This window comes from Hypomesus nipponensis, chromosome 19 (genome assembly GCF_054491055.1).
Source record: "Hypomesus nipponensis isolate SF chromosome 19, ASM5449105v1, whole genome shotgun sequence".
Classification (NCBI taxonomy): Eukaryota; Metazoa; Chordata; class Actinopteri; order Osmeriformes; family Osmeridae; genus Hypomesus; species Hypomesus nipponensis.
Window position 1 is genome coordinate 17,063,339 of NC_140379.1, and position 25,226 is coordinate 17,088,564.

The 25,226-nt window shown below is 53.1% G+C and overlaps 1 protein-coding gene across 1 annotated transcript in view; it reads right to left on the minus strand.

Moving 5' to 3' along the window:
• The window catches only part of LOC146247275 (uncharacterized), a 96,060-nt gene that overhangs the window by 66,545 nt on the left and 4,289 nt on the right, over window positions 1-25,226 (minus strand). Inside the window, exons 3-4 of the mRNA XM_084682853.1 lie at window positions 23,696-23,824; window positions 3,629-3,702 (exon numbers count right to left, since the gene is read on the minus strand). Of these exons, the coding sequence (XP_084538979.1) occupies window positions 3,629-3,702; window positions 23,696-23,824 (203 nt within the window). The remainder of the gene's footprint in view (window positions 1-3,628; window positions 3,703-23,695; window positions 23,825-25,226) is intronic.

Sequence of the window (25,226 nt, forward strand, 5' to 3'; positions counted from 1 at the left end):
AGAGAGAGAGAGAGAGAGAGAGAGAGAGAGAGAGAGAGAGAGAGAGAGAGAGAGAGAGAGGGAGAAAGCAGTGGATTTGTGGAACACGGAACACTAGAGCAAGAGCCGCATTTGCACTAATCGCGAGTGTGTGTGTTTCTCTCTCTTAATGAGTGTGTTCTATCTTGGCCATTAATGCGAGAAGCAGCCTCGCTAATTAACAGCAGTAGGCAGACCTCTGTGGAGAGGGGGAGGGGGTTTATTAAATAATTAAAACCATCTCTATCTTTCGCTTTTAACCTCATCAGCTCTGTTCCAAGCGACGTAAAAAAAAAAAAAAGAAAGACAAGAGTGTTCTGGCCAAGATAATTACTTAATCAAATATGACAGACATAGCTAATTCGGGCTAATTCTCTGCAAGGTTTCCCGAAATCGCTAATGACGAGAGAAAAATCTATAATTACCGTACTGAAAAACGTCGAAAAACATGGCAATTTATTTAGTTTTGATTCGTTACGCTTGCACGTCCACGTAATTCGTTAGCGAAGGAAAAACAAAACAGATGGCCATAAAATAAAGTGAAGCAAGGTAGGGAATGGGAGACTGTGTGTATGCTGGAGGGAAAGTGTGTTTAGTTTTGAGACAGAATGAGAGGGAGGAGGGAGAGAGAGAGAGAGAGAGAGAGAGAGAGAGAGAGAGAGAGGGTGAGAAAGGGAGGAGAAGGGTAGATAGAGAAAGAGGTGGGAGGTGGTTTCAGGAGGACTTTGATTATTTATAACAAAATGCCATTGCAACATCCTGCAGTGGGATCAGACAGCAAAACGTCAACTGCGATCAGCTATAGTCCAATAAGCAGCCTGAGATCTTTCCCAGTGTACAGTGGGGTAGGGGCACAGCTCACTCAGGTCCACATCCCCAGCTCACCACAGCTGCTGGCTGGCTGGCTCCAGAGCTGGGCTCTCATCCTACCAGCGCCCATGAGGAGGACAGGGCAAAGGCAGAGGCAGTGCCAGGCAGAGAGGGGGTTCGTCCGGGCGCGACGTAGCTTGCCAGCCTATGGGAGATGTTAGGAGCGATTCATCAGCTTTTAGAATCAATTAGCCCGTATGTTAATTAATGTCAAGCCTATAGAACAAAAGGGGGAGTTGAAGGGGAGTGGGGCGGGGGTGGGTGAGGTGGGGCGCGGGCGCGGGGGGGTTGGGGGTGTGGAAGGCAAGCTGAGAGAGGAGGAGGGCAGGGAGGAGGAGAGAGAGAGGGGGTGGGCGAGCCAGAGAAACAAGCAGCGAATGCGGATGATGGTAGGGAGAAGCTGGCACAGTGCCATCCATTCAATGGCAGCGCCAGGGCGGACTCGCGTCCGCTCTCGGGGGGTACGCAGTCAGAGGTAGCCAGGGAGACGGAAGGAAGCCCCCGCTTGATGGAGCAGCCGGCGCCGGGCCAGCAGTGGCCAAGGCTCGGGAGGCTAGGCTAGGCTACTTTGCAAACACAAGTTGGAGCGTGGATGGGGGGGGGGGGGGTTTGGAGAGACGACGGTCACCCTCAAGTCACCACCACCGGGGAACCGAGAGGGGAACCAGAGGAGGTGGGGACACCACGCGCACCGCAGCAGGAGCCGGGGAGACGGCGTGGGGTCTGCCCGGGCTGGCTGGCATCGCCGGGTGGCATGGAGAGAGGAGACACTTCAGGCACGAGGACAAACACCTTTTATTTTTTATTTTATTTTTGGTGGGGGGGGGGTTGGTCTCCAGAGATGGAGCAGGATGGTGGGGTTAGGCAACACGGTCTGGGCGGGCGAGCGAGCGGGGGGGATGTGCTGTAACGGGCGACAGGGGGAGGGGGGTCCAAAAACCTCCAACAACCAAGAGAGAGTGGAACTTACGCCTACGGTGTTGTCCTAGAGATAACTAGGGTGCGGGGGGGGGGGGAGGGGGAGGAGCAAGAGGAAGCGCCTCCCTCTCTCTCTCTCTCTCTCTCTCTCTCTCTCTCGCTCTGCCATCTGAGGCACAGCTCTCTGTGCCAGCCAGAGGACGCCATGCCAACAAACATCGTTGGCAGTCGGGGGCACACCCAGGAAAGACGCGGGCGCTGAAAAACCCCACCATCGCCATCTTTGGATGTGGCGTTCACAGACATGCGGGAACGGAACCTTTTGGGTGCCGGGTGCCTCGGGGACGGCCATTCAGTGCCCGCTAAGTGTCGGGAGGTATGCCAACGGGAAGGCGCTGGCATCTGTCGCGGAAAAAAACAACAACCCCAAAACAAAAAAAACGTGGAGGATGGTACACAACGATGGAGATCAAATCAACACGATTGGGCGCCCGTCGCGGATCGGTCTGCGGAGATAAAGAGAGCCAAGAGCAAACAAAGATACGGCGCTTCAAATGGCTAATTAAAACAACAAAAGTTTGCTCTGTTAATTAGCGCGACTGTACCGGGTGAAAGGAGCGGGACAGATTACACACTAAACAAAGAGGGGGGGGCGGCGGGGTGGGGAGGAGGAAGACCCCCCCCCCCCCCAAAAAAAAAAAAAAAAAAACATTAAAAAAAAAACGAAAGAAAAACAAAAGCGCCGGGCTGTTCTACGGTGAGGGGAGGAGGAGTGGAGGGGTGCCAACCCCCTTCCCCCCCCCCCCATACCACACTGCGTTCCAGAGAGAACACAAACAGCCATCTCGCCCTCACACAGCCTGGCAGCCAGAGGTGAGGAACGTCGACGTGGGCACCGAAGACGCACGGGCTGCCAAGCTGCCGAGCGCCTGGCCATCTGCGACGAGAGGAGGGCTGCAGAAAGGACCAGAGGGACTGTGCCAATGGCTCAACAGCAGCTGTTTACAAAGACACACACACACACACAAAGAGAGAAAAAACTGCAAACACGGGGACGCATACTAATGAACTGCCACAACAAATTATAATCAGCGGGCATAAAGGAATTAATTGACTTTTTTCTTCTTTCGCCGCTTACATTTGATTTTATTTTTGGTTTCTTTTTTGGGGTTGGCTTTCGGAGAGGAAACAAATGAAGGTTTCGTCCAGGTGTGTGGGATTTTCTGCGTGACATGATCAACTTCTTGGAGAGGGTGAAAAAAAGAAGAAAAGGCACAAAACAGAAAGCATGAAATTCTAGTTCAGCAGCAAGCTAAGCTATGCCAGGCAGGCAGGCAGGCAGGCAGGCAGGCAGGCAGGCGTGTGTGTCTGCGATTTATCTACATTCACAGCAATCACCAGGGAGATGAATGGCTGAGACAGGCTGTAGGCTCTACACAGCCTGCAACAGCATGGAGGCAGGCGAGGGGGGATGACACTCACACAACAGATATGCTGGAAGTCACTGGAAGGGGGCACAGGAGGCAGGGGGACAGGAGCGTAGCCCCAGACCCAGACGGCCGCAAACACCGGCGTGGAGAGGAGGTACCCAACCCGCCGGCCTGCCTGCAACTTAGCCCAGCAGGGGTAGGGGGGCCGTGGGAATGCATTCGGCACCCCCCGCTCTTTTTGTCTGCCCCCTCCTTGCCAACCAACCAGAGCAACGAGCAAACTCCACCCTGTCTGGTTTGTTTTTCTCCACGCAGGCTCCAGGGAAAAACTACGAGGACCAGATGCAACACTGGAGTACCAACTGGGTCGGGTTACGGGTTAGGGAACTTACCGGGTCCGGAGGAACGTCGCCGCGGTTCCCGCGAGGTCCGTTGGCATCGGGCACAGAGCCAAGGACGGGCGCCGCTGCGGACAGAGAATGGAGGATTTCTTTCATTTTCGTTTTCATTAGTTAAGATGCAACGGGGAGGGGGGAGGGGGAATTAACACAGTAATTAGCGCGGGAGAAAAGCCATCAGCCATTGGTGTTTTACAACTGGATATCCAAAAGTACCCCCCCCCCCCCCACCCTCCACCCCCCCTGGATTTTTGTTGAACAAGGGGGGCATGGTTGTGGAATATGAATAATTGAAGAAGTCATCCAAAGGGAGGGATTATAAGATCTTTGTGCTTCCTACCCAGCTTTGGCATACACCACCAAGATGCCCGAGCCTGCTCCTGCCACCAGGCAGGATGGGCTGCTGGAGGGTGGCATCTTTCTGGGCATCGGCACCCCGGTCGCTTCAAAGGCGATCGAAACACACACAAATGAACGCTTTCGATTTGTAATTAGCGTTTGTCTATTTTATTCGGCGTTTTTTTTGCCGTTTTTGGGTTGGGGGGGTTAAAAACCTTCCGCGGCGGAACGCATGTGGATATTCTAATCTTTTGGAGCTAATGAGGTTTGGATGATCGGCCTTTCGTTTAATTCCACGGGGGATGTTAATTGCGCCACGTCTTCATTACACAAACGGATTACAAAAAAAAGAGCATGAGAGAGAAGGAGGGAGGGATGGGGGGAGGGAAGGGGGGATGGGGGGGGGAGACAGCTTGAGACAGAGTAAAGGGGATATTTGCCTTCCTTCTGTAGGAGCCAGCATTCAAATAATGCCACAGTACTCGCAAAACAAGCAGAAAAAAGCTCATGCAATGCTAGTCTGTCCATGGGCTCTCCTGGAAAACCTGGGCTCTCCCTCCAGGCTGCCTGCTCTACAGCAGCAGCCCTCTCTCAGGACTCCTTCCTTCCCTGTCTGCCTGTGGATCTTACAAACCTGGAGAGAAAATAATCCTGCCTGGAATCTAATTTTCCTCTGTCGGATATTACTGCTGATATTCAAATGATCAGTGTTCTCATATTATTAGTATTGAGCTTTGTTAGAGGGCTGTCGTTGGCGCCGGGCTAAGCGGAATGGGAGAGAGGACAACAGACACTGTGGCGGGCACTGGCTAATGTGCTCTGTGCTTAATCATGGTACAGCAGAATGGTTTTATGCATATTTCATTTGCATATCATTAAATCGCTAAGGCACGCTGGCAACTGGCAGCGAGAGAGCGGGGAGTGGAAACGAAGGAGCACAAAGTGTCAAAAAAAAAAAAAAAAAACTGGAAAGAGCGACTCATTATGCGATGGCAATCTTCAAAGCTGTGCGCCTGCTTTCCGGCAACCTGCCAATTCGTTTTAATTCAGCGTTAATTAAAAAAAAAAAGTGGGGGCGCTCAGCCTTTCAGACACGGATTAATTGAGCGTCTCCCAATGTGAGCAGGAGGGACTCATCACACATGCTGGCAGGGTGCATGGTTGTCTATCTACAACATGAGGATCACTGCAATTCGCTTTGTGGTTTATTATTATGGGATCATCTGGAAGGAGAAAAAAATATATCTTTCTAATTACAAAACCTCTTTACAGATATGAAGACGCGTTTCTTTTTCCCTCCGTTGAATTTGCTGCAAGCGAACGGCGATTATGTTTTTTTGTGTAACCGATGGATTTAATTAATACGGAAAAATCGCGTTGACGAGGTGGGGAAACAGACATTGTTGGCGCTTAATTGTGTTTGACCTGCTGTAAGGGTTTTAGCACGGGCGCATTTGCGGGAGCGAAGGGTGGCAGCATGCATGTCGGCCGCGGGCGGGACCCGGTCCAGCTGAGGAGCCGGGACGAGAGGGCGCTGGAGGCGAGGGCGTGGGGGGAGAGGGTGCAGGAGGAGAGGGTACTGGAGGAGAGGGTGCTGGAGGAGAGGGTGCTGGAGGAGAGGGTGCTGGAGGAGAGGTTGCTGGAGGAGAGGGTGCTGGAGGAGAGGGTGCTGGAGGAGAGGGTGCTGGAGGAGAGGGTGCTGGAGGAGAGGGTGCTGGAGGAGAGGGTGCTGGAGGAGAGGGTGCTGGAGGCTGCCCACTCAGGGCACGGATGGAAGCGTGGGAATGGCGGGGGCCATTCTGTCCCAGCCTACAGCCATGACTTCCACAATAGACAAAACAAACCCTGCCTGCCAACCCTGCCTGCCCCCCACCCTCAAACAACACCCCCCCCGCGCCACCCGCTAACACCCCCATCCTCCCACCTCCCTCCCCCCCTGGCCTTAAAACAAATCCAGTGTAAATTATGCGTGAAATGATTTCGCTTCACTGAACTCTGATTGCCTGTATTAAATCATCAGAGGCGATCAACTCATTGTTTCTGATTCCCCCCCCCCCCCCCCACACACACACACACCGTCTGGCTCACTGTCCTTTTGTAAGGGACATAAGGGGTGCATTGTTGGATCCCAAGACACACTCTCTCTTAATCACACACACACACACACACACATTAATAGTGGGGTACAGCTTCTGCACTGTAGAGCTAGTTAAAGTCCCAATCGGCCAGATCTGTATTTCTTCACTGCCTGCTTTATTCTAAAATAAAACAACTGCAATGCCATCCAAAAATATTTCAAATATTTTTGTCTTCCTCAAAATCAAAAAATAAATTTTAATAAGGTACTACCATACTTTAATTAAACTTTGAAAGATCAAAAACTGTCATAAATGTAATCCAAATAAATTATTTTATTGTTGAGGTCAATAAAAAAATCAAAAAATCTATGCTGTGTTTCCAGGTAAACGAAGCACCGCACCAGTCTGACTTGTTTAATTAGAAAAAAAAAAAAAATCCAGACTTCCTGTCTAGATCTAAACCCCCCCAGGCCAGGCACGGAATATTCAAATGAAGCGAGGCTTCACGCGCCGCGCAATTAGCCGTGTTTAGTAATTTGAGTAATGAGAGCCAGAGGGGCAACAGGGCGGAAGGGGCAGGCGGGGGGGGCAGGCGGGGGCAGGCAGGCAGGGGGAGGCGGGGGAGGCAGGCAGGCTGGAAGGCAGGCGGGGGCGGGCGGGCGGGGGAAACCCATGGCAGCGGGTATCAGCCTGGCGCTTTGCAGCCGCGGCACATGCAGATGTCGCTGTAGTTCTTCCAAAAGCTTCCACCGAGCAGCCAGCCAGGGCGAGGAGGGAGGAGGGGAGGTAACGAGGAGGGAGGAGGGGAGGTAACGAGGAGCTCGTTTGGCGTGGCACACACCTCCGCCGCGTGTTTCTAAAGAGCCGTGAGACAGCGCAAGGGTGGGGGCCTGGAGGAAGGAGGCTGGCACCCGGGGCGGGGGGGGAGTGGAGCTGAGATGGGCAAGGGTGGAGCCTGGCAGGTGGGAGGAGGAGGGAGGAGGTGGGAGGAGAAGGGAGGGGTGGGAGGTGGGCTCAGTCTCTGTATGGAGGAATGCGGACGTCAATAATTGTAGTGAAAGGTAAAGACTTAGCCGACAGGGGTGTCTGTGTGCTGCTAAGCGTATCACACGGCGCAGGCATTATGCAGAGTGCTCATATTAATATGCATAAGGGGCCTCTTTATTATGCAGCCCAGCGCGGGGGTAATATAGCTGGGCTGTGCAGCCGTGCTCCGGTTACTGTCTGGGAATGTTATCTCTCTCTGAACAAACACGGCCCTCATTTCCTCCGCTCGCCTCTCAAAATGTTTAATTATCACTCGCGTCCCTGGTGCTCCATTTGAAAAGGGAACAAAAGAGGAACTCAGGTGGGGAGTTCCATGGCATCGTCGGTCCGCTGGCGTGTTCCTTTACCAGCCCCCCGACCCCTCCCTCCCCCACCCCCCACTCCAAACCGCACACACACTCCCCCACCGCCACCGCCACCCCACACACACACACATCGCCTTGCCAGTCCCTCCCAATTCTCGGGCGTGACGGAGAGTCAAGCTGGAAGCCCACCCCCACATCGGGGAGGTGGTACAGTCCACATTTCACGGAGCCGTCTCCCTGGCACATGACATCAAACCAAACAAACCAAGCAGGCTCGCGGGACTCGATGAAATATGGAGCAATCACCCCATGACAGGCAGTCTGAACACAAGAAAAGAGTTTTCCAACAGGAGGGCGGAGTGCACATCCCAAAACATGACACAAACAGGACCAGGACTACTGTAACTAAGTCATCAGCTGTCTGCCTGCTCACTCCCATCTGTGGTTAGAAGTGGGGGTTGATCGCCCCAACGCTGGCATGGGGAGCGAGGGTGAGGGAGCGACGCCAGCAGCTGGCGGCTTTCAGACAGCCCTTGACGGTGCCCGACCTTGAGAACAAAGGTCATTTCACACAGGACATGATCTATGTCCACACAGCCTAGCTCCTTAGCGAGCCATTCTCCCTCTCCCCAAAGGCCCACAGTCAACAATCCACCAACCCTGGGAGCACAGGAGCCCTTCGTGTGTTAGCTCCCAGACAGGGATTTCAATCACTCCTGTGGTTTAAACAACATCCCCAACAGGACTGGTCACCTAGTGGCTGATCTCCCTGTGCGACCTGGTCACCGAGGTCTACGACTCACAGGCCTGGAACTCTTGTCACTTGTCCCTGCTGTCCATTCTCGAGCTGAGGTGACAATGTGACTATACCCCGTCTGTGACCGATGACTCCAGTCAGACGCGGAGGCCTTGTCGTGTGACTGTCTCTCTGTCAGGCTCAAGGCCTTGTTATTTCAGGAGCATCACACTCTGACATTATCCACCGCTGGTATGGCTGGCTGTTGAGGTATTTCAGGCCTCTGATATAGGAAAGTGGAGGGCGGCTACTAGGTTTTAGCGGGATATACTGTTACATCTACATGGGACTCCCCCACCACCCCACCCAGCACACGCACAACCTGTAGCCTTCTCACCCCTGATCCCGCATTATACCCGTGGATCGGTGGAACAAAGTTGCCCGGCATAACTCTGGGAGGATTGGTGGACAGCAACACGCCAATTAGCATGAGCGACGAGGCAGAATGCATAGGGACATCGTCGGAGGTTGAAATCTCCAACAGACACACTGAGAAGCACGACAGCTACATCTCCCAGCAGCCACATCTCCACCAGCTACTGTGTTTATCATGACGCCATGGACGCTAAAAATATCTAACCCCCCCCCCCCCCCCCCCCCTCAAGTTGACCAACTATCTCCTCTCTCCTGTCTCCTAATGAGGCAGGGCAAGGCCAAGCGGAGGCAGAGTGACCTCACCTGGGCATCTCCACAGCTCTCCCTCACCTCGTGCCCCCTCACACTCTCCCAGCTGCTGGGGAAGGGGGGGGGGGCTGAGGGGGGGGGGGGTGTGCCTACTGTTAAATCCTGCAGCCCTGTGTGTGGTGGACCTGGGTTGGGGGGTAACACTATCTCTTTAAGCGCTGCCCAGTCCGGCCCAGCACATTAATTGGTTCCTGGTAATTCTATCAGATTAGTATTAATACGCTGTCGCCGAGGCGAGCGAGGTGACCCTCACTGTCTCACCGGCTTTTTGTAAACCAGCGTGAAGGTCAACTGTCAATCATCCGGCACAATATGATAATAGGCCTTTAAAGCCTGGGAAAGGATGTTATTAGCGGCAGCAGAAATGGCTGAGCCAATGACTGTCATAACTGGGCCCGCTGCAGAGACAAGCGTTTATAGATGGCGGGGGTGGAGTGTGTGTGTGTGGGGGTTGGGTTGTGGGGGGGCACAGAACGAGAACTGACACACAACCGAGATTGGACGCTGCCCCCCCCCCCCCCCCCCCATTCAGTCGTCTTTCAGGCGGTCCAATCGGGGGCCCGCTGGCCCGCCCGGCCCCGCACCCAGACCCTGCGCTTCCCCATCTCAGGCCCCTAATGAGACACAGAGAGAGAGGGAGGTGGAGGTGTCCTTGGGCCCGCCTGACCGTGACCGCCGCCCCGGTGGCCCAGCGGTGCTCACAGCCTGGGAGAGGGATAGAGACATGACACCCCAGCCTGGCTGGACGGCCTGGCTCCCATAGGGAGGGGGGGGCTGCTGGCTGATGCCTGTCGACGGGCGGGCCCGGCAGAGCAGCGCTGTCCTAGAGAACGCTGCAGCACTGAGTGAAGGGGAGGAGGGAGAGAGATGCCCGGAAAGATTCAGGAGCTAAATGGGCTCCCTTGAGCCCTGTGCCCTGCGAGAAGGTGTCACTGTGAGGGTGTGTGGGTGTGTGTGTGGGAGGGGGTGTGTGTGGGAGGGGGTGTGACATTAAGGGAAAGAGAGAGAGAAAATGAGAGAAATGAAGCCTTGGCAACTGGGAAAATATGAGAGGCCTGATCAGACCTTAGAGAGTAGAGAGAGAGAGAGAGAGAGAGAGAGAGAGAGAGAGAGAGAGAGAGAGAGAGAGAGAGAGAGAGAGAGAGAGAGAGAGAGAGAGAGAGAGAGAGAGAGAGAAAAAGAATGAGAGAGGGAACAAGTGCGAGCGATAGAGAGAGAGACAGAGAGGGAGAGAGACAGAGAGGGAGAGAGAGTGTGTCTGTTCTGTCTCCCAGGTCTTGAACCGGGGCGGCTGACAGGGGAGCCGTTACATGCAAGGCTCTGACAGCTCACTCTCATTACAGCAGCAGGCTGCCTGGAATCCCCCCACGCCCCCCTCCCCCACCCCCCACCACCACCATCACCATCACCACCCCAACCAGCACCCTGGCCCCCCTGCACACCATCTGTACGTGGACATCCCCACCAATCCACCCCTAACCTGAGAGCTCCGCTTCTCTCTCCTCTCCTCCTGCACACACACCTGCCCCGCCCCCACCCCTCATATCTGAGTCAGAAAGTGCTGATTTCACTGTGCTGGGTCCTCTCAGTGTGTTGGCCACAGACAGGCAGCCACAGACAGGCAGCCAGAGACAGGAAGCCAGAGACAGGAAGCCAGACAGAGGCAGACAGACAGACAGACTCACAGCAGCCCTGAGGTGACCTCACAGCAGCCCCGAGGTGACCTCACAGCAGCCCCGAGGTGACCTCACAGCAGCCCCGCGATGACCTCACAGCAGCCCTGAGGTGACCTCACAGCAGCCCCGAGGTGACCTCACAGCAGCCCTGAGGTGACGTCATAGCAGCCCTGAGGTGACCTCATAGCAGCCCTGAGGTGACCTCACAGCAGCCTTGTGGTGATCTCACAGCAACCCTGAGGTGACTTCACAGCAGCCCTGAGGTGACGTCATAGCAGCCCTGAGGTGACCTCACAGCAGCCCCGAGGTGACCTCACAGCAGCCCCGAGGTGACCTCACAGCAACCCCGAGGTGACCTCACAGCAGCCCCGAGGTGACCTCACAGCAGCCCCGAGGTGACCTCACAGCAGCCCCGAGGTGACCTCACAGCAGCCCCGAGGTGACCTCACAGCAGCCCCGAGGTGACCTCATAGCAGCCCTGATCTAATAACACTGGAGGTCTGCTTTAACACTCATCACACCCCAACACGGGGAAGCTCTCCAAGTTACGTGTTCCAAGCCATGTACTGGGCTATCAGGAGAACCCTGGTGCACAACGGCCCCGCCCGGTCCAGCAGCCTAGCCAGCCTGTGAACGAGGTGAGAGAGGGAGGCGATCACAACAATAGACCAGGAGGCTGCAGACACTCAGGAATATGACCTCTGCTGGCTGAGAACAAGAATGTGCTGCCTCCACACTTTCCCGCTAAAGGCCTGTGACAGACTTAATTGTTTCGAAAGAGCCATTTCTCCAGGACCTTTTGGCAAATCCCGGGGCTGAGGTTACAGGAACCGCTCAAAAGAGTCGGGCCAACTAAAACAAGGGTCGTGTGAGGCGAGCACAGCTGCATCTGTAGCTGCTTAAGAGCGATGCGCACGACGCCTGCCTGCGTGCAGCGCTCCTCATCCACACAGTACAAGGCCTCGACGCAAGACAAACTCACAGCTCGGGGCTGTCCGAGCCAAGTCTTTTTAGGCCCACGATCGTACGCGAAACAACACACTCGTGTCAAATTCCTCAACGTAGCCAAATGTCCCAGGGAAACCTCAAAGACACACTTAGCGCAGTGTCCGTCCCCCCCCCCCCGTCCCCCCCGCCCAGCTGTGGCCATGGTCAGACAAGCTGTGTAAGAACGCTCTCAGAGAGAGAGAGAGAGAGAGACAGAGAGAGAGAGAGAGAGAGAGAGAGAGAGAGAGAGAGAGAGAGAGAGAGAGAGAGAGAGAGAGAGGGAGAGAGACTGCTCCTTCTTTAGTCAGATCTCGTTGGAGTACCTCCCAGGTCTAGCTCCTGGCTAACTGGCGGCTCAGCTCTGCTGGCCAGGAGAGTGTGCCCGCCAAACCAACTGCCAGGTCCTGTGTGTGTGTGCGTGTGTGTGAGAGAGGGGGGGGGCGAGAGGGGGACAGATTGGAAAATGATGAATGCCATGTTTGAGAATGATTTTGACAAAGGAGACCTTGTTCGGGACCTTGAGACCCTGTCCCCACAGGCCAAAGACATTACCAGTGTTTTCACTGCTGATCTGGAGAATGACGTCAATCACAGGCCGAACAGAAAGAGGAAATGTGCTTTTTACAGCCAGCCTCTTAGTTCTCCCGCTTTATGGATCGGCCTCCTTCGCACTGCAGCTTGGCGGAAAGGCTTCATTAAAATGGAATGTCTATTCCTCCTTTTATTTTTGAATGTGGTGGTGGACAGGGACGTCAGCCAATATCTGTTGAAAGTGAAAAGCCAGACTTCCTCTTGGCCTCCGCGGCCCCCTGGTCACCCTGGCTGCGTTAGACCTCCACACACCAGCCCTCGGATGCAAGCAGGGAGAGGACCACTGGAGGACTGCTTGGAGATAGGGGGAGAAAAGGGAGAGGGGGGATGGATGAAGGGAGATTATGGAAACAGGTGAGGAGGCTGGGGAGGGGGAGTGAGAGGGAGAGGGGAGACCGGGATCCTGGGGGGGGGGGGGGGGGGAGAGAGAGAGCTGTGCGTTGGAGGGTTACTGAGTGATGGGATGGCTCTGAGACTGGAGCGAGGAGAATGAGGGAGCTCAACGGGATTCCACTCCAGGAGACGGAGCGTTAGAGGGGAGACAAAGAATGGCAAATGACCAAATCAAGGCCATTTTATAAGAACAAAACAAAAAAACAAAACAACAAAGCTGCCCTCCGCACAGTCCATTCTCAGACAGAACATGCAGGCACACACACACACACACACACATAGAGAGGCCCTCATCCTCCAAACCAATGTGATTATGGACAGGGTCTATAAATCAGTGCTTGGTGAGGAAAAGCCACCCACAGCTAGTTGGGAGGCAGGGATGCAGTTTGAGGCGTGGCCAGGTTGATTTGTTAATAGTACATAATAGAGCCCATTTTCACGAGGCACCTTAAATCATACACACCAGCAGCCCCTTTGCGAGCATTACAGCTAAACAAAGGCCTGCACTTCTTATTCTTTATGCCCCCTCCCTCCAAAGCCCTAGTCTAAATTGGATTTTCCCAGCACTGTTTTCTAATTTGAAACATCCATCATTTATTATTAAAGGAAGGGAAGAAAGAGAAGGGTTGCCTTGGGCAGCTCCAGCAGCCCCCCCCACCCCTCAACCCGCCCCCCACCCCCCCACAAACACACACACACACTCTTAGCCCTCTGGTGCCATAAACTTTACTTTCTCCATCTCCGCAGAGCAGGTCGGCGGAATGACACATAAAAACGGGGCGCCTGTTGGACCGTTGAACACCGCTGCCCAGCTGAGACACGCGTGTGCCCCCCCGTGCCCCCCTGTGCCCCCCTAACCCCCCCAACCCCCCTGTGCCCCCGTGCGCGTGTCCCCGTGCGTGACGGATCAGCCGCCTCTCCTCCGTCACGGCGGACAGGCGAGCAGCTGCGAGGGTCTCCAACAGAGGCGGAAGGTTCTGGAGCGTCCTTCTCTCTCACCCCCCCCCCCCCAGGAAATCCTGGCCGTTCATAAAAAGGCCCCTCCGTGTCCTTTCCTAATCCTGTTCTGCATTATCAGGACGCCGCAGCTCTAAGTGTCGCAATTAGGCCACCCTTTCTCATGCAAATCCGCTTGACAGCACAACAATCAGACAGTTCCACCAGCTCTCACTCTCTCCCTGCTCCTTAGCTCTCCGGCCCTCCTCCTCGCACCCCCCCCCCCCCACCCCGCTCTCTTTGGCATTTGCGGCGGGTCGCGGGCATTTGCATTATTTATCATATCAGCGAGTGTGCCGCGGCTCAAGGCCACGGCGCGTGCTGATTAGTGCGGCATTACATATGTTAAGTATAAAAGGGAGTCATTTGCCTCTCTCATGCCCTAATGCACCTCTATGATGGCCGTCCGGGAAAAATGGAGCGGGGGCTTCATGTTCATGTGCCCCCCCCACCCCCCCCCCCACCCACGTTGACTATGAGAAGCACTATTGAATGCTGGGATTTCCAAAAGACAGTGTTAGGACGTTGTTGCTGTGGTGGGGGCATGAGAGGGGAGTTGTGCCTGGCTGTCGTCATCTGTTGTTTCGGTTTGGATACGAGACAGCGGAGTCGTCTGCGCCCAAGTCCTGCGAGGGCTGACAGGTGGCGCTACAGTGGCAAGGCGTGTTCAACCTGCTGACGCGATGACGCACAGACACACACACGCACACACACAGCTGCCTACTTTCCATAAGCTTCTATTTAGTGAAGCTACTTCCCCCCATGCCATTATGATGCATATTGTTGTAAAGGCACGCTTTGTTGCAGCTTGGTGGTTGGGAATATAAATAGACACCATTTGTTCATAGGAGGAGTCCCATCAAAGAGCAGTGAGGACTGGTGCTGGCCTGATGGATGGGTGCTGCTTGATTAGCATTAAAAAGTCATTTACAAGACAAATAGGGAGTCGTTTTTCAAATTATGGTTTCTTTATTGCACATTTGGGTTTGGAGACGGCGTGAACAACAGGCCGTTAGTTTGCCATGGTGATTACTGATCACAGTACTGCAGCCCCACTGCCTCCATGAGGATAAGACCAGGCTGAGCAGGTGGGAAGGTCTGGGTCAATCTGGACAGGGCCAGGCTGGGCCAGGTGGGATTAGATGGACTGGCCAGGGCTGGAGTTATTGAGCTGGGCTGGGTTTTGGCTGCGGCTGGCTGGTTGGTTGGTTGGGAAGGTCGTGGTTGACTGGCTTGTTGGGTGGGTGGGTTCATGCAGGAGGGTAGAGGATGAGGCCGATTTTGGAACACCCGGGACACCCTGTCCTTGCGTGTGTGACCAGAGAAGGCCATTTAGTCTCACCGTGGTTGGTGCTTCGTTAACATGCAGCCCTCCTAGAAAAACGCTCCAAATCCATCTCTTCATCAAAGCCGAGAGGAGAGATGGGGAGCAAGCGGACCAATCTGAAGGTAATAACCGCATGTGATCTCTTTCTTTTTCCAAGGGTCAAGTAAATTAAAGCTGACGGAAATATCGGGGGAGAATTTAAAAGCAAGATAGAAAAAAGGGGGATGAATAAGAGAGAGGGAGTCAGGGAGAGAGAGGGAGAGAGAGAGAGACAGAGAGAGGGAGTGAGAAAGAGATAGAGAGGGAGGGAGGGAGGGAGGGAGGGAGGGAGGGAGGGAGGGAGGGAGGGAGGGAGGGAGGGAGGGAGGGAGGGAGGGAGGGAGGGAGGGAGGGAGGGAGGGAGGGAGGGAGGGGGCAGTGGAGAGAGGGAGGGGGCAGTGGAGGGAGGGAGGGAGGGAGGGAGGGAGGGGTGTTGCGGGAGGAGTCTGTGTGCCTTCAAGCTGAAGTCTCAATCTCGTGTCGTTTTGTTCCTTAAAAGGAAATCAGAAGCCTCGGCTGAGGCATTGCCTTGAAATTCATGAATAAACATCAGATTGCCTTTCTGCGCATACATCATACATCACACGGAGGCACTACCTAATGGAGGAGGACTCCTCGCCCTCCGACACATGAAAAGGCAGTGAAATTGTCCACCAAACCATGCACCCGCTTGGCTCTAAAACGAACCACTGAGGGGAGAGGCAGGGGGAGAGGGGGACAGGAGGAATCTGTTGCTAAAATGGCCCCCCGTGATAAACATTGTCTCTTGGCGTCTGAGAGCCAATGTTCATTCAAGACAGAAACGAAATCAAATAATATGCTGCAATAATCATTTCCCATGACAATGACAAGCAGGTCGTCCTGCATTCTGCCCTCTGTGGCCATTTGTCCTTTTGCCGTCAATTGGATCATTTCTGCCCTGTGTTGATTCAGCCTGCACATTAAGGAGTAGTTTAGGTACACATTTTGGTGCCATTTCAGACCTGCCATTTGACAAAGCAAAAAGAGCCCTATACTGAGGTATATAGGAAATGAAATTGCATTTATCACCCTGCTTGAAGAGTGAATGTGTGCTGAGGATAGGTAGCCTGCCTGCCTGCCTGCCTGCTGTAAAATGCCATCTGCTAGCCGGGCTTGGCAAACCCACAGCCCAGACCCAGAAATAACAAAACAGCAACTTGCTTCCCTCTGTGTCGGCCCACTAAGTAGACTGTCATGTCTGTCTGTCTGTCTCTCTCTCTCTCTCTCTCTGTCTCTCTCTCTCTCTCTCTCTCTCTCTCTCTCTCTCTCTCTCTCTCTCTCTCTCTCTCTCTCTGTCTCTCTCTCTGTCTCTGCCTCTGCCTCTGTCTCTCTCTCTCTGTCTGTCTGTCTGTCTTTCTCTCTATGTCTGTCAGTCTGTCTCTCTGTCTCTCTGTCTCTCTGTCTCTCTGTCTCTCTGTCTCTCTCTCTGTCTGTCTGTCTGTCTGTCTGTCTGTATGTCAGAAGGAAGGGTAGAGACTGAGAGTCAAGTCACCCAGGAAGAAGGCAGGGTAGGGCAGGTGTCAGTTAGCGGGGGAGCAGACTGAGAGCTGTGTGCTCGTCTCCTGTAGGTCTGTACTGCCCCAACACTCGCTGTACGAGGTCGGGGAGAACCGCACTAATCCAGGATCTGGAACGCTCATCTCTACCGATGCTGAGTAGAGATGGGGCTTCAAAACATTCCTCAGCTCTCCCTATACCTCGGTCCATTCATTATCAGGCATCCACTGTTGATACTAACACAACCCGTGTGAAGAATATCTATGTATCCAAAATTTGAGAGAAAAAAAAAACAGTTCAAATAACGTCGCATTAATAATTTGTGTCCGAGGTGTGGTCCACCCACTTTCCATGCCGGAGCATGTCCATCATTTCCTCTGCGGAGGTGTGGGCGCGTCGGGGTGTGCCGAAAGCCTAGGGCAACAGAAGAGCCGGTGCATCCACAGAGGATCTATTGGAAAACATCCATCAGAGGGAGATCCTAATTGGTGCATGTGTAAGTGTGTGTGGGTGCGCGTGTGTGTGCGTGCGTGCGTACGTGCGCGTGACGGGCACGGCGGGTGCGGGCGGAGGGGTGCACACCTAGCGAGGCGCGGGAGCAGTGTTGTGCGGCAGAGTGCGGTAATTTCTTTGATCATTTTTAATGGCGGCTCTTTCATGTGGGGCTGCGGCTCGCACGCGGCTCCCTGCAGGTGTCGTCTCATTCCTTCAGTTGTGGGATTAGTATGCGGCAGGCAATAAAAAGCCAGGCCATTACACTGCGCGGCGCACATACATAATCTCAACACGCCGGGATCATTACCTTTTCAAAGGAGGATATCAGCTCACAGTCCACTGAGAAGGAGAAAGGGAAAGGGAAAGAGAGAGAAAGAGAAAGTAGAAAGAGAGGGAGGGAAAGAGAGAGCGAGAGAGGGAGGGAGGGAGGGAGGGAGGGAGGGAGGGAGGGAGGGAGGGAGGGAGGGAGGGAGGGAGGGAGGGAGGGAGGGAGGGAGGGAGGGAGGGAGGGAGGGAGGGAGGGAGGGAGGGAGGGAGGGAGGGAGGGAGGGGAGGCAAATAAAGAGGCAGAAAATAACAGTGTGTGAGTGTGAGATGGACAGAGGATGACATAGAGAAAGACAGAGAGAGAGAGAGAGAGAGAGAGAGAGAGAGAGAGAGAGAGAGAGAGAGAAAAGAAGAAGCTATCCATCAGTGCCGGTGACAGTGGCTGGCAGGCAGGCAGGGCAGTGTGATGGGTCTCGTTGGGTGACATGTAATGGTGGGACTAGACAGGCTGGCAGGGCTGGCTGCGAGTAACCTGGGAGGACTACTCCGGAACCTTCCTCAGCCCACAGTCCCTCAGTCAACGGGATGTTCATATATAAATTATTCAGCCACTTCACCTTTCTCTCCATCTGTAATGCATGTGGAGGTTGAGCTTATCATTCTGACATGAAGACAGAGAAGCCTTCTGCCTTGGCGTGCCTCAGCCTAGCCCCACCACGGACGCGCAGGCAGCTAAACTGACAGCCCCTCATTGCCAACTCCTCAAACTCCACTCCCCAGTGAGCTTGGAAGCTGCAGGAACAATCCGGGCCCTGTAGGGGTCTCTCTGCTAGGACGGCTGTCCTCTCGGCCAGCTCAGCGAGGCTCACAGGGCCTCTCCTCGTCTCCTCACACACAGAACAAGCAGCCGTTTCCTGCGGTTAGCAGAGTGCTCTGTAAAAAACATGAGGGAGGGTTCCCATGGAGGCCCTTCACAAACGGGCCCAGGTAGGCCTAACAGACAGGTAAGACGTCTAACATCAACTCAGAAAGCCATTTGGATGGCATGTGAAATCTGTACAGACCAGTCGAGCTATTCATTATTCATGGTGCTCAGGAGGCCTGCTCTGCCTCGCCTCGCTAGTACGGAAACACGGCCAGATTCCGTTTTTTTACCCGCCTGTGATCCTGCTCCAGCTATTCTCTGCCGTAACCCACTGAAACACACACACACACACACACTGTCTTTACCTATTCATTTCCCTCCAGTAAAGTGTGTTTTTCTCACCAGCGATAGCAGCTGTAAGGCTTCTCTCCAGGTCTCTAGGTGGACTCAGGGGAGGGGGCAGGAACTGAGGAGGTACTCAAGTAGGGACCGAGAGTCTGTTCTGTACTTGTGCTCCTGTACGCTGCACTGCAAAAAACGCCCAATCATATTTGAGTACAGAAATATTAGTTATGAACTTGCTTGTGCTTAAAACAAGTATGCTGGCTGCCAATAAAGTAAGACATTTTAAGATTATAATAAGATATAAGATTTAAGATTATAATAAAATAAGATTTCTTATTAAGAATGAAATTAAGCCATTTATACGAGTGAGTAGTTTGAGTAAAAACTAGATTTACAATCTAAAAACAAGATTATCACACTCAGTTCAATGAGATAGTTAGATTAGGTTTTGCACTGTGTACATGCAACAGAATGTCTACCAAACGTCTGAGAATTATTCACGACCACTGACACACTGACAGTCATGTGCTTCGAAGCATGCAAGACGTTAGGAAGACAAAAAGCCAATTTGATTGAAAACTAATTCATAGCTTTTGTTGAACATGCCAACTGTTTTACACAAGGGGATACCAATGTATAATAACAAAAAGTATACTAATATATAATATAGGCTACTTTATACAACAGCATGTTGGTCACATTTCTATCAAAGACGACCACTTGGCCTACAGGCGACAGAACAAGTCAGCTATCGTCCCCCCGTCCCTCACGCACCAACACACACACACACACCGATACACACCCCAATACGCACGCCAATACACACACGTGCAATACTGAATAGGGATATAGTACCTCATCATGATCTCACTTCTGCGAAACTAGGACACAGAAAAACAGAACCAGTGGGATGAAACAGGCAGCCAGCCATGACCTCTAGCTAGCTCGGTGAAGTTCTCCTACAGACAGGACCCCACACAGACGGGGGAAATCCTCAATGATCCCTCACAAAGACTCATTTGACTCTAATTAGCTGCACCATTCATCAGTGTGTATTACCACATAGCCAGGATGAGGGCTCGGCAAGAGCCTGGCCTAGACGCTACGTGATCCAATTCTGGACTAGGACAGGCTGGTCTGGACTTATCGGGGCTACACCAGACGAGGTTGTAGAGTCAGGGCTGGGCTGGGCTACAGCTGGGGAGAATGCCCAGCAGGAGAAGGGCATGGCCGCCGGTGAAACCAGAGGAGTTGGGAACAAATAAATAGATGGAGCTCCGAGATGAAGTCAACAGACTGGCCTGTCTGTAGTAGCAGCTCTCTGGTCAGTGAGGCTCCCAGGGAGAGTTTGACACATTGTAAGAACATACAAGCCTTAACGAAACAGCTTTGTCTCGTTGAAACAGCCGGTCTCTTCGTGGCGAGTCTGTGTCTGGATGGAGAGCACGTCTGGAGGGCCCGTGAGCTGGTCCTGGTTGAGGTAGCATCATCTGGACCATACAGACGGGTTCTAGAGCAGGCAGGCAGGCAGGCGCTCTGCCATTCCCCTGGCAGAGGAGGGAGGGAGGGCAGAGTGTAGGCCCAGAGGGAAGGATGGAGAGGGGGTGGGTGGGAGAGAGGGAGGGAGGGATGGGGAGCGGGAGGGCTGATAAAAGGCCTCGGCTCCTGCAGCAAACGCTGGCTCTCTCCAGACGCGGGCCTACGCTCAGCTTTAATTGGCCTTTTCTGTAGCTGTGAACCTTAATGACTTTGTTCCTGGATTAAAAGCCTTCGGACTGTTCAGGCGAGGCGAGGGTCCTAACCTTTAGCGGGCTACTCTCTCTCCCTCTCTCTCTCCGTCTCTGCACGGCCCCTCCTTTCTCTCACTCCGCCTCACCGGCCTCCCTCCCGCTTCTTCTCCCGTCTTCTTCCCCCCCCCCCCCCCCGTCTTCTTCTCTATACATTAACCATGCGTTTGATTCTTTCTTTTTCCACGTCGCCCTCTCCTCCTCCTCGCCCTGCTTTCCCCGTCTTGATGAACGTTCTGGCCTCACGCACACGGTCACTCCACACAGTTCCTGTAAACACGCCATTGTTTCCACACAGAGAGGCGTTTCGACAATAAAAGGCTTTCTCTTTCGAGTCCCAGTCTCGGTAATTGCTCTGAGAATGGTTAGCGTGCCAGGGGCGTATCAATTCGGTATAATTTCTCGGCATTTCTCGCTGCTTTTATCCCTCTGCGGCCGTCTCTCCCTTTCAGGTCTGTGCAACGTCAACCGCGAGCCAGTCCTTTCTGACAGAGGTGAACTTAGGGACAAATAAACACTCAGCAAAGGTGAACAAAGTTGACCAGAGGCTGCTGAGCACTCTGACAAAACTACAACTACCGTTTTCTGAACAAGAATAAACACGGGAACATTGTCAACTTATCATTTCTCAGCACAGTGTCTCGATCGAACATACAAGGTTCAAGGCGCTATTCCAACCACAATAGCCAAACAAGCTGCTGAGAATAATCAAATAACTGCAACAAAAGACATAAGATATTTGTCCTCCTACAGTTAGAAAAGATGACATGTGTTACAGTACTGTTCCTTTGGTAACTAAAGGTGTCCTGATGTCTGGACTAAACATGCTATTCAGGTTTTGCCGTTATATAAAAGAAAAGATTTGTGCGCTATTCCAAGCACAATAGCCAAACAAACTGCTGAGAATAATCAAATAACTGCAACCAAAGACATAAGATATTTGTCCTCCTACAGTTAGAAAAGATGACGTGTTACAGTACTGTTCCTTTGGTAACTAATGGTGTCCTGATGTCTAGATTAAACATGCTATTCAGGTTTTGCCGTTATATAGAAAAGATTTGTGAACTAACCCAAATCTACTGTGCAACATTAGTCAAAGTAAAGAAGAAAGTAGATAGGAAAAAAAGTGTGAATCCAAACAACTATTCACTAATCCACTCTGAGGAGTGGGCTTGTTGTGTTGAAGGGTGTACGTGTATGTCTCGCTGTTTATGTGTCAGTGTTTGTGTGTAAGAGCGATCGTTTGTGTCGCGTGCATGTGTCGTGTGCATGTGTCGTGTGCGTTGTGTCTGTGCATGTGTCGTGTGCATGTGAGCGAGAGCACGCCTGCGTGAATGAGCGCATGTGTGTCGTGTGTGTGCGTGGGAGGTGTGCGCGTGCGTGTGTGTGTGGCGTCACGTGTGTGTCGTGTGTGTGTCGGGCGCGCTGAGCCCCTGTCCTTCAGTGCAGCAGTGTATCCTTCCTGCCAGCTGCCAGGCCTTGGCCACAGCACAGTGCTGAGTGATAGACTAATCGATGTGCAGCCTAATCAGCCGGCTTAACTCTAATACCCTGGACAGGTCCACATCATTATCATATCAGCCTCCACACGTTTCGAGGTGACATGGAAGAGGCAAAAGATTAAAGCCAATCTCGTGGAGAGGAACCACACGTCTGAACACGCTGACCAGCCAAGACGGAAAACTGAGCTGAGGAGGTCGCGAACACACACACACACACAGTCAAACTGATGACAAATAGTTCCCTTCGCAGGGGGCCACGTTCTAGGTCTGTGGAGTTGGGCGGATGGTCTATCGGTAGCTTGGAACTCACTTCAACTGTATCCCTAACCACTCCCCCCCCCCGCGCCCCCCGTCCAGAGACAGACCCTGCCTCACCACAACTGCCTCTGTGTGAAGGTAGGAGTTTGTCTAACTCCAGAACACATTTGGAGGAGCTGGGGGAACTTATAAATCATCTATAAACGGCTTTACACAAACTGTTTACAAGCAGTAAATGACGCATAAAAGAGGAAGCAGGTTTTGAGGTTGGGGGCTGGGGGGCTGGGGGGCTGGGACATGTGGTGGTGTGTACACACTTCACACAATTATCTCTGAAACACACACACACAAACACACTCCTGATCTGTTAATAGATCCCAGCACCCATGACACAGAACCACAAGTCATGAACACCTGAAAGCAGACCAAATGGAGATATGCTCATGGCAGACGCTGTCTACTGGGAAGAGGAAGAAAAAGCAACAAGCTCAAACCTGGAACCAATTACATCCTTGCTCAGAAAGCACTGCAGGTTCACACTTAACAGGAGAATGAAGTGTATGCTTCATTTACTATCGTGTAACGACACTGGTCTTCGACAATGTCCAAATGTCAAATCCACCGAAAATGTGGGCGTCTGTATGTGTGTTCCTATCATTTGTGTGACGGCTTTAATGAATGAGCAAGCTGATTAGGATTGGGTTTCATAATAAATGCTGTCTGTTAAAGGTCAACCTCATTCCATGTCTGTGAGGGTGAAATCACCAGAGGGATTGGATAGTCAGCATCAAGCAGACACACACTGACGGGAAATGTGGCTGGCCAGTGCCTCACATGATCCCAAACCTTGGGTTTATTTGAACCAATCCATTACAAAAACACTCATTTTTGCAAGTGTCTTAGCTCATAGCTCATTGATCCTCAATTACTGTCGGTTTTCTTTACGGAACGGCACATGTTTTTTTGGCGGAATGAAACACCAAATTCTACAAAAACAACCTTCCGTTCCTTTCACTAAATTGCTTCTCTCATTATGTTGTACATGGGAGCCAAACCCAAAGCCCTAAAAAGTCTCAAATTAAGTTTTTGCAGCATAAAAACGGATTCATACGCTGCTATACAGATGTCTTCATGACTATTATCCCTAATGAAGACCATGTGCTGTTCAGCTTGAGGGCTGACCCTCCAGTGAACGCCACTGATTTTGCATGAAAAGCCAGCTAATAACATTAGCGGAAATCTCAACAATCGTTCAGCACAGGACCACGTTGAACAATGCGTGGCCCTGAGAGTAAATCAATCTTTAATTGATTAACTGTTCCCCTGTACCAGACTCAGACGAGCCTGCCTCCTACCACCTCCTGGTGACTTACCTGCTGGCCCGGAGCTCTCGCTCACATACAGCCTGGCTCCCAGACTCATCCTCCCCTCCTCGACCCATACGGCCGCGTCCACGGCTACGAGCCAGACCGGAAACGTTCCCCCTGGACTTAGTAACCCTGGACTCAGCGTTCACCACTCCCCCCGCCCCCGCCATCATCATGAATGCTTAAGACGGCTAACAAGCGCACTGTCAACAGCTCCCCGGCTAATCGACGTGTCAATCAATGGCGGGTGTGAGACCGGCTTTTAGAGGGGGTCCCAGGGGTGGGCGCTTAGAGCACGCTCAGTTTAGCACAGCGCCGTGCGCTGGGAGAGTGTAAACACAGAGGGGATATGGACTGCAGGATTGACCGGCTGATCAATGGCATCGATCAGTTCCCCACCTCAGGCTCTTTGTGCGGGCTCGTCTCTCTCCCGTGGGCCGGCGGCCCTCGCTCGTCCAGCGCCCCGATCAGAACCTCGTTCTGCTCGCTCAGGTCCCGCACGAACGCCTGCAGCACGCCCACCTTACTCTAGAGGGAGACAGAGGGGAGGGTGGCAGCACACGGACCTCTGGTTAATGTCTGCATGAGTGGCTTCGGTCGACGACTACCCATTAACTATAACTGACCGCTACGCTGTGTTATGAAGGTACGAAAAAGAAATCATTAACTCGTTGGGTCAGAAAAAAAGAGAACATATATCAAGCGACAAAGAGCATTGTTCACATTTGGTAACAACAGGTTTAATCCACAGAAGGGAAAAGGGACATGATGTTTGGAGGGAGAGACAGCTTGTCCGTGCCTGCCTGCTGTGACCAGGCAGCCAGTACAGTGTCAGGTCCCCTTCCTGCTCCTGTTACCCAGCCAGCCAGCCAGCCCTCTCAGGGCCGGGCTCAGACAGCCAGCCCTCTCAGGGCCGGGCTCAGACAGCCAGCCCTCTCAGGGCCGGGCTCAGACAGCCAGCCCTCTCAGGGCCGGGCTCAGACAGCCAGCCCTCTCAGGGCCGGGCTCAGACCCTGGACCCAAGACAAACACACCCCTGTGGAGGCCCAAAGGCGTCATAACTAAGGTCTTCATTGGCCTCCAGCACAGCTAGAGAGGTCGTTAGCACCCTCTCTTCCAGCTTCCCCCAGCTCCCATCTGGATCCTCCACGGCTCATTCCCATGCAGGGCTGGGCCGTGTGTCATCGGGCCTTTCAGGGACCAGATTAACATTTAAAATGGATGGACACATAGGAATTATAGGCGCTCTGTCGGACATGAGGTAGAAATAAAGATAAATGGTCCGTCAGACTACGAAGGGGGTTCGCTTTTCAAAAGCTCCCTTCAGAAGACTGCGACACGGAGGCAAAGCGAACGTGACAAGCACCACGCCTCACTTAAACACAAGACTAACAGGTGGGTTTGATGATGCCCCCCCCCCCCCCCCACGCACACAGACTCCCCAGCTCAATCAGCCTGTCTTGATGGACTCTGGCAGCACACTGGCTGTGTATGGTGCCCCCCCCCCCCAAGACAGGCAGGTGGGAGTCCGTATTGTGCCTGGGAGATGAGAGAAATGGCATTAGGCTCTTTTAGAGTACCAACATGGGTGCTGGGAACATCAAAGCTTCCCACTTTTAAGTAATTCTGCCCTGTCTGAAAGAGCGAGCGGAGGAGAGGGCTGAGGAGAGGGAGAGGGGGGGGTGACGGAGGAAGGAAGGGGAGTCGGAAGGGCGGGGAAATGAGAGGAATGGGGCTGAACAGAGTAAATAAGAAGTAGGGGGAGTCTACTATCATCTGGGCCTTTTAAATGTGTAATCCTGCCTCCCAGCTGTGAGCAATTTTGCAAAACAAATCTCGTCTGAGAGAAAGATAATGCAAACCTCATAATGACACAAATAATAATCCAACAACACCAGTATCCAGCCACCTTGCCTCCACGTGCTGGACA